The sequence below is a fragment of the Drosophila albomicans genome, chromosome 2R (assembly GCF_009650485.2).
Source record: "Drosophila albomicans strain 15112-1751.03 chromosome 2R, ASM965048v2, whole genome shotgun sequence".
Lineage (NCBI taxonomy): Eukaryota > Metazoa > Arthropoda > Insecta > Diptera > Drosophilidae > Drosophila > Drosophila albomicans.
Window position 1 is genome coordinate 21,617,891 of NC_047631.2, and position 8,190 is coordinate 21,626,080.

Genomic DNA, 8,190 nt, shown 5'->3' on the forward strand with positions numbered 1-8,190 from the left:
GCATTCATATGGAAAATATGCCGTTACTCGTTTTTTGATTATGCAATTCTGAAAATTCTGTTTTTGATGATTTGCAAACGGTGGACATTCGAATGGTTTGAATGGGTAAGTTTTTTTGAAATAACGCGCCATTTTACACGCGTTTTCCCAATTTTATGTCATCTCTATGGAAATGTAACCAGTTGGCCACTCGGGGTTTTGTATCTTGGTATATTTCATCGAAGTTAAAAACTATATCTTAGAAATAAAACAGCTTTCCTTTTTTTTTAAAGAAACGTACGTCTAAAATTAATCCAAAATAATGTTTGATTCATTAATAAATGTATTTTTAAATATTTTTTCAACAAACATCGATGTATTGCCAAATTGAAAAAATCGATGTATCGATAGCGAACATCGAAGTTTTTCCACCTCTATTTCCACCACTTTAGCAAAATGTCCTTTAAGGTAAGTCGACATATTGTTGTTAATTTGTTATTGGTGTTATCTGGAATTTTTATTTGATTATAATGAAGCCAATCGATCCCAAACGCGATGAGATACGTCGCTATCTTGAGCGCGGCAGCGTTCTCGATTCGTTGACGAAAGTCTTCATACGCGTGATCAAAGAGCGTCCGGAAAATCCAATGGAATACATACGCAACAACATTGGAATCGTGAGGCACCAGCACGACAAGTACGAGCGCCTCGCACAGGATTTGCAAGAGGCGAACGAAGAGATTCAACGTTTGCGTGCCATTATCAACAGCATAAACCCCGACGTGCTGCAGACACCACACATTCCCATAGATTCCGAGCCAACGGCAGTCGCAGAGAAGGTGATGGATGATGCAACCGCCGCCGAGGGTGAAGTCAGTCAGAATACCAATGGTGGCGATAAAGCAACATCTTCGAACCCTGATGAGTTGGTCGCCGCTGACGAAAATTGTCACATTGAGGAGGAGGAGCCAAACAAGGCTGTGGTCTCTGCTGAGGTCACCAAGAGCGTTCAAGATAGCTCAACCCAAAGCACAACCGTCCAAGCTGAGCCCAGCACCGAATAAATCAATAAACAAAGAATATTTGTCAGCGTACTAGCACATCCCATTAGCATACGTTCTCATAGAAATGTTAACAGAGTTAAGCAAAAAGAATGAATGGATAGTATTTTCTTAAATGTACATAATAATAATAAAAAACATTTACCTTAGTTGGGTATTGAAAACTTAAGCTTGGTTTCTTTTTCATACGTGATCAAGTTAAGGAAGGAAATTGTAACATTTATGTCGTTAGTGTGGGGTTTCCAAATATTTATTGAAATCAGTTTCATAATTCATACACATTTGTATATCATTTGTTTATTAATATAAAGGATTATTGATAATACATATTAATAATAGAAATTTACTCTTGTTTTTAAACACATCTTAAAAAGTGATACTGGATGATAAAAACAATGAAGAAAAAATGTATATAGGTATGTATGGATCGATTGAATTAAATGTTAACAGCTGCATCGAATTTGAATCGAAAAAAGAAACAACAAAACAAAAGTCGATATTACGGGCGTATCAATAGATTTGTTGTTGTTACTGGACGAACATAAACTGATTCATTAATTTAAAGGTCAAAACTTAGTGTTTACATTTTTAACTTCTTGGCAAGCGTTCTCATCGTTCACTAATTACTTTCTTCTTCCCTCATCATAATCATTCTTCTCGAATTATTAATGTCATAGTTTTAAGGCCAAAAAGCTGCGTTTTTTGTTCTCTTTTTTGTTTTTTACAAGGCCCTACTACATTTGTTGTGACTTACAGTTCGTCGTCACCTTGTTCAAGTTTCTGTTTGCTGATTTTTTTTTGTAACTTGTACTAAACGTTTTAGTCTCGTGTTTTAAAATTGGACAAAACATATATGTACATGCATATGTATGGTGTGGGTCGCTAAACGACTATGGTATAGTAGATATATATATGTATATGTAGGTGTGTAGGTATAGTTTGTTAATCGAAATAAATGGTTGTTTTATGTTTTCTAAATTATCATGTCATGCCTGTTTTTTTGAATGCTTGGTGAATGTTTTGTTTCTTGTTATTTTTTGTAGTTGAAGCAAATCTCTTTATTTCTTAAAAGATAATATTTTCTCCAGGTTTTTGGATTTCATATTATTGTATATTTTTTGTTATTCATTATAATCGCAGAGCGTTCGGTTCTTCCCTTTGTCGCTATTGTGGTGCGGATTGTTGGATTGTAAAATTAGATTGCCCCTCGCTGTCGATAGAAAATAAGATAAGAAATTGATATAAAAAAAATGTTATTACGTTAAGTCTCTTTACTTACGTTATGTGTTGAATCATTATAATTTTTGCCTGCATTGTATATAGAAAAGTGTGTGATTGGTTGTTGTTGGTGTTTTTTTGGGAGTTTGGTGATATTACTTTTTACGTTTATCTGCCGGTTTCAAGATCTGGAATGAGCACATAAGTGATTCATCCACAGACATCATCGCACCAGCATTGTCAAATTCGCCACAATAATTGGGAGCCGAGAAGAGTGTGACCAGCTGTCGCTTGGCGAAGAACTCATAGCCATCCTCGACCACCTGATGGGCGCGGCAAATGAGATCGAACTCGTGTTTCTCCAAGAATTTGGCCACCACCTCGGCGCCGAAAGTAAAACTGACACCGCGATCGTTCTCGCCCCATCCCATGGTATCCTTGTCCGGATCGGACCACAGCAGATCGCAGAGCAGGCCCTGATCTGGCACGTCAGTTGGTCGCATGATGCGGCGAATTTGCTCCATCGACGAGAGGTCGGGACTGAGACCACCATGGCAACAGAATATCTTCTCATCCACAATGGCTGCCACTGGCAAGCAGTTGAAGCAGTCGGTGAATGTCTTCCACAATTTGATGGTGTAGCGACGCTTGCATTCGTCATAGAAGCCGTAGATGCGATTTATGCTGGCGCACTCATGATTGCCGCGCAACAAAAAGAAGTTCTCCGAGTATTTGATCTTGTAGGCGAGCAGCAAACAGATGGTTTCCAGCGACTGTTTGCCACGATCAACGTAGTCGCCCAAAAACAGGTAATTTGATTCCGGTGGAAAGCCACCATACTCAAACAGTCGCAGCAAATCGTAGTATTGGCCATGTATGTCACCGCAAATCTTTAATGGCGCCTCCAGCTCCAACAGTATGGGCTGCGACAGAAATATCTCTCGCGACTTCAGACAGAGGCCACGAATTTCATTCTCGGAGAGCTGAACGTTTTTGCCAGGCCGTGCCCCACGCACTTCCAGAAGTCTTGATATGATGCTGTCGATATTCATAACATCGCCCATGTTTCTGTTTGGTTTTGCTGCGCAATTGCTGTGCTTCAATTTTCCACCAAAGAAGGGCAAGTGGCTTTGAAGTATATTTTTCACTATAAATATTTTTCACAGCACAGCTACTACCAGAAAATTTCACCAGTGTGACCGAATTTACTCAGAAAACAGAAGGAAATGGCCAGTTAGTCAGCCTCTTCACACAAACAGAATTGGTCTCGCTTCCACTGCCTAGATTGCCTTTGTGCCCGCCTTTTGCGTCGTTTGGCTTTTGTATGTTGGTGTGAGCAGGACCAGGCTATTTACAGCTGAATGTTGCGGCCAGACTGTTAGAAAACAACGGACAGCATTATGCTGCACTATGGCGTTGCCATATAATATGAGTTTATCATTAACAGTGTGAGAACAGCTTCTGTAATTAATTTACGAAAGTTGTTATTCAAAACTAATATGGATCGATTAAAACAGAAATCAATGTTATTCATTTTGTATTTCATTTTTGTTGATAATTAAAAGTAATTAACATTTGAATATAATTTAGTACAGCGGTGAGACCGCAATCGGGCGCTGCTGTTAAATGTAGAGTTACCAGTTGTACATTTTTTGCATTTTTGTATATATAGTATATCATATCGGCGTAAATAAGTGTTTTCAAAAATTCTCTTGCAGTCACACTGTAATATAAGTTCAAAGAAAGCTCAAACTTTAATTAACGGAAATTACACTTGATAAAAATGGATCAGTTAATTAAAGTCAATTGAAACTCCAAGTTCAAGATGTTGCTGCTGGATATAATAACTAAAAATCTCTCGAACGAGGTCTATATAATTGCGGAAATAGGCCAAAATCATCAAGGCAGTTTAGAAACAGCTAAATTGATGATTCTGGAAGCAAAAAAAGCAGGATGTCATTGCGTTAAATTCCAAAAATCCGATTTAAGAGCAAAGTTTACACGATTCGCCCTTGAGCGAGAGTACGTCAGCGATCATGCCTGGGGAAGAACTTATGGTGAACATAAAGAATATCTGGAATTCTCCAAAGAACAATATCGTCAGCTTCAAGCTTATAGCAAAGAAATTAAAATTGATTTCACTGCCTCTGCTATGGATGAGGTATTTAATTGACCATTTACCTTATAACCCCATATAAGCAATATATTCTTATACTACTTAGAAATCTCTTGATTTTCTTGCCGAGCTAAAGGTGCCCTTCATAAAGATTGGCTCTGGAGATGCTAATAATTTTCCCATGCTGAAAAAAGCTGCTGCAATGAGAATTCCTTTGGTTATATCGACAGGAATGCAAACCGTGTCAACTGTGGATAAAATCGTTGAAATAATGAAACAAGCTGGAAACAATTTGTTTGCTTTGATGCATTGCGTTTCTTCATATCCGACTGCATCTAGTGATTGCAATTTGCGGATGATACCCGCTTTTATGACACGTTTCCCAGGTGTAACAATCGGGTACTCGGGCCATGAGTTGGGTGTCTCGATTAGTAAAGCTGCCGTGTTGTCAGGAGCAAGAATAGTTGAGCGACACTTTACTTTAGATAAGAATCAAAAAGGATCTGATCATCGCTGCTCTCTTGAGCCTATTGAGTTATTATCCTTAGTAGAAGGCATAAACCAATTTAAGGCCAATCAAACTCTTTGCAAACCTAGCTATACTTCAAATGAAATAACTCAAATATTAGACGAAGAAAATGATGAATTAAAAGTAGCATTGGCAGAGATTACTCAAAAGGAAATCTTGCAAAGTGAACTCGCTTGTCGTCGCAAATTAGGTAAATCAATTGTGGGAGCCCGAAATTTACTGAAAGGACACAAACTCCAAGAAGTCGATTTATCAATTAAAGTTAGCGAACCAAACGGCATAACTGCAGAAAAATATTTTGATTTAATTGGCATGCAACTATTGTGTGACGTTAATGAAGACGAACCCATAACTGAGAATGTGCTGGCATAATACAGCGAAATTTATTGTTTATAATAAAATGTAAATCTTATTGCATAGCTTATTCGGCAGCATCGTCACTACCAACATCCTCATTTTCATTCTCAATCATTTCAATATCTTCTTCCAGGTCACCTTCCTTTTTGTCAGTAGGCTTCTCATACACGGGAGTTAGAGGCGACACAACCACGCCATTCCACACAGACATTTCGCGTACAATACTAGTGTTGCCCTCCAATCCCAAAATATGCTTGTAGCCTCCATGTGCCAATACTCGCAGTAACGTCTGCGCTGTATAGCAGCATACATCCTGCTGCTCTAAAGTCATTGCTGTATGCACCCGAATGTGACCGGGCTCAGTTGGATCCGTGATACCCGCAGATCCCGGCAGGAATAGGCCAGCCGAGAGCAGTTGGAACACACGACGGAAAGCCATGTTGATGGGCAGCGCTTGACGTGAGGGATTGTTCATGATGGCCAAATGAGCAATTAAATCAATCATCCAAGCAGAGAGCGGTGCAAAAGCATCGAATCGCTTAGTCAAATCCTTAAGAATACGAATTAGAACTTTGATTGAAGAGTGGTGAGCGTTTTCCTCGAACCAGCGAGTGTGCCGTATAGCTGCCAAATGGCCCTGCATCAGCTTATGATCCAAATGGATTTCTGGCTCTAGTTTGCGCAAATTTTGCGGCAATGTAGCAATCAGAATGCGCACTTTGGCTTGCACATTAGATACATCGAAGCCGCGGTCATGTACTTGTATTGTGTGCTGCTCTCCCTTGGCAACCACTTCAGTCTTCATGCCATTTTTGAGGTCCGCCTCTACTTTTTTGGCCAGTGCCTCGCAGGCTTCTTTCGTTGGCAGTGTTTTAAGTATGACAACAACATCGGCCACATTGTTGCCTGTGAGAATTGTTCCCTTTTTAAAGGAACCCACTTGTCGCACTTCTTCCAATTGCTGCAATAGTTTTGTTAATTTTTAGTTTCGTTTTTATAACCGTATGTGTTATTGTTCAAACTTACACAGGTATTGAAATCGCCTGGGGCTAAAACTAAGTTGTCTAGAACAGCTTGCACCTTGGTAACCAAATTACCAATTGCTGTCTGCTCTGCTGAGGTTGGACTAAGGTCTTGGTTGCGTTTTAATAGCGCCTATTTAAAAACAAACAGCATAGTAATATTGATTCAACATTGTATACATTTGTAGTATTATCGATTTTACCGCAGTTAGAGCAGAATCATCTACAGCCGGTGAAACTTTGGGGAAAACAACTTCGGCTAATGTTAAATCAAACGGATGCCGCGGTACGAACGTCTTTTTAAAAGGCGGCCTAATGCCTCCGCGCATAGGTCTGCCGCCCCGAAGCGCTCCACGGACCATAGTTTTATTATAGTGAATAATTTTGACGACTTTTTAATTTCTTCTCAGAGAACCACCAATCACACTTCGTCTGCCTTTAATAAGCCCGATAACACATATGGTTGCATTATCGATAAATTATTGTTGTGATGGTTTAGCAGAGTTACTTAATATGCGGACATCGATGTTTTCAGAACATGCGGCGATAGTTTTTTTTTTTGTGACATTAAAAGCGACATTTTAGAAATATAACTTGCGGTCACTCTCAACACTGAGTCCCGGTTTTGCTTGTCACTGTGTTTTTTTTTCATACGGCGTGAAAATCGGCGTTAGTTTGATTTAACACAAAAAATTATTGTAACTAAAATTAAGGCCAATAATTATGGCGACTGAACGCTACAGCTTCTCGCTAACGACATTTAGGTAAGTGGCAAGTACTGGATGACCCTCTCTTCACTTTATTAGTATAACCTGTGTGAATGACTGGCATAAACACAACTTTTTTTTTAATTTTTTGTTATTTTTAGTCCTTCTGGCAAGCTTGTCCAGTTGGAGTATGCTTTGGCAGCTGTATCCGGAGGAGCTCCTTCCGTGGGCATTATGGGTAAGATTTACTTATGCTTTTGCATTGTTAGACACGACTGACGTTTCCCGGCTTTCAACAGCTTCCAATGGCGTCGTCATTGCCACCGAGAACAAATACAAGTCGCCCCTTTATGAGGAACACAGCGTGCATCGTGTGGAGATGATTAACAAGCATATCGGTATGGTTTACTCTGGCATGGGTCCCGACTACCGCTTGTTGGTGAAGAAAGCCCGTAAAATCGCGCAGTCATACTATTTGATCTATAAGGAGCCAATTCCCGTCTCACAACTGGTGCAGCGTGTTGCAACTCTTATGCAGGAATACACTCAATCGGGGTATGCAAATTACTCATATGCTTTTAAATTTTCGCCAATATTGTATTTTTTATAGTGGTGTGCGTCCATTTGGCGTTTCATTGTTGATCTGCGGCTGGGACAACGATCGACCATATCTTTATCAGTCGGATCCTTCAGGAGCTTATTTCGCCTGGAAGGCCACTGCCATGGGCAAGAATGCTGTCAACGGCAAGACCTTCTTAGAAAAGCGGTAAGCATCCTATAGCGTTGTGCGTATATTATGAACTAATTCACAATTGTCATGAAATTTCAGTTATAGCGAAGATCTTGAGCTGGAAGATGCTGTGCACACTGCTATTTTGACTCTTAAAGAAGGATTTGAAGGAAAAATGACTTCGGATAACATTGAAGTCGGAATCTGCGATCAGAACGGTTTCAAACGTTTGGACCCCTCTACAATCAAGGATTACTTGGCCAACATCCCATAAATATTAGGCATTTAAGCAAACTCGAGCTAAGCTTTTCACGAGTACGGAAAACAAATAAAACAATAATAAAGTTTGTAAGTGATGGGTTCTTTGAATGATAAATTAAAATTGTCTTGTGGCTAATTTCGCCTCTTACAGTACAATGATTTGGGCACCATTTAAGTGTAAGCCATAAAATATTGGTAACATTTTTAAAA

At 39.4% G+C, this 8,190-nt stretch overlaps 5 protein-coding genes across 5 annotated transcripts; 3 read left to right on the plus strand and 2 right to left on the minus strand.

Annotated features, from left to right (window-relative positions):
• Positions 1 to 381: 381 nt before the first annotated feature.
• Positions 382 to 1,209, plus strand: LOC117576019 (c-Myc-binding protein homolog). The gene is made up of 2 exons (XM_034260527.2): positions 382 to 447; positions 516 to 1,209. Exons 1-2 carry the CDS (start codon positions 436 to 438, stop codon positions 1,041 to 1,043), a joined length of 540 nt encoding a protein of 179 aa, XP_034116418.1. The 5' UTR covers positions 382 to 435; the 3' UTR covers positions 1,044 to 1,209.
• A 569-nt stretch (positions 1,210 to 1,778) lies between these two features.
• On the minus strand, positions 1,779 to 3,501 carry LOC117576017 (serine/threonine-protein phosphatase alpha-2 isoform). The gene is made up of 2 exons (XM_034260525.2): positions 2,320 to 3,501; positions 1,779 to 2,250 (listed from the first exon to the last, which is right to left on the minus strand). Exon 1 carries the CDS (start codon positions 3,320 to 3,322, stop codon positions 2,414 to 2,416), a length of 909 nt encoding a protein of 302 aa, XP_034116416.1. The 5' UTR covers positions 3,323 to 3,501; the 3' UTR covers positions 1,779 to 2,250; positions 2,320 to 2,413.
• A 466-nt stretch (positions 3,502 to 3,967) lies between these two features.
• Positions 3,968 to 5,275, plus strand: LOC117576014 (sialic acid synthase). The gene is made up of 2 exons (XM_034260520.2): positions 3,968 to 4,419; positions 4,481 to 5,275. The coding sequence occupies exons 1-2, from the start codon at positions 4,084 to 4,086 to the stop codon at positions 5,273 to 5,275; spliced, it is 1,131 nt and encodes a 376-aa protein (XP_034116411.1). The 5' UTR covers positions 3,968 to 4,083.
• Positions 5,257 to 6,818, minus strand: LOC117576012 (interleukin enhancer-binding factor 2 homolog). The gene is made up of 3 exons (XM_034260519.2): positions 6,486 to 6,818; positions 6,287 to 6,415; positions 5,257 to 6,221 (listed from the first exon to the last, which is right to left on the minus strand). The coding sequence occupies exons 1-3, from the start codon at positions 6,642 to 6,644 to the stop codon at positions 5,325 to 5,327; spliced, it is 1,185 nt and encodes a 394-aa protein (XP_034116410.1). The 5' UTR covers positions 6,645 to 6,818; the 3' UTR covers positions 5,257 to 5,324.
• An 89-nt stretch (positions 6,819 to 6,907) lies between these two features.
• Positions 6,908 to 8,116, plus strand: LOC117576018 (proteasome subunit alpha type-2). The gene is made up of 5 exons (XM_034260526.2): positions 6,908 to 7,046; positions 7,151 to 7,227; positions 7,289 to 7,544; positions 7,600 to 7,755; positions 7,819 to 8,116. Exons 1-5 carry the CDS (start codon positions 7,006 to 7,008, stop codon positions 7,991 to 7,993), a joined length of 705 nt encoding a protein of 234 aa, XP_034116417.1. The 5' UTR covers positions 6,908 to 7,005; the 3' UTR covers positions 7,994 to 8,116.
• The last annotated feature ends 74 nt before the right edge of the window (positions 8,117 to 8,190 follow it).

Bases quoted from the DNA above. Each gene is read 5' to 3' on its own strand.
- LOC117576017 (XM_034260525.2), bottom strand. From the start codon at position 3,322: ATGGGCGATGTTATGAATATCGACAGCATCATATCAAGACTTCTGGAA.
- LOC117576014 (XM_034260520.2), top strand. From the start codon at position 4,084: ATGTTGCTGCTGGATATAATAACTAAAAATCTCTCGAACGAGGTCTAT. The intron at 4,420-4,480 runs GTATTTAATTGA...TATACTACTTAG, and splicing joins CTGCCTCTGCTATGGATGAG to AAATCTCTTGATTTTCTTGC.
- LOC117576012 (XM_034260519.2), bottom strand. From the start codon at position 6,644: ATGGTCCGTGGAGCGCTTCGGGGCGGCAGACCTATGCGCGGAGGCATT. The intron at 6,416-6,485 runs GTAAAATCGATA...GTTTTTAAATAG, and splicing joins ATGATTCTGCTCTAACTGCG to GCGCTATTAAAACGCAACCA. The intron at 6,222-6,286 runs GTAAGTTTGAAC...AAACTATTGCAG, and splicing joins CAGGCGATTTCAATACCTGT to CAATTGGAAGAAGTGCGACA.
- LOC117576018 (XM_034260526.2), top strand. From the start codon at position 7,006: ATGGCGACTGAACGCTACAGCTTCTCGCTAACGACATTTAG. The intron at 7,047-7,150 runs GTAAGTGGCAAG...TGTTATTTTTAG, and splicing joins TTCTCGCTAACGACATTTAG to TCCTTCTGGCAAGCTTGTCC. The intron at 7,756-7,818 runs GTAAGCATCCTA...ATGAAATTTCAG, and splicing joins AAGACCTTCTTAGAAAAGCG to TTATAGCGAAGATCTTGAGC.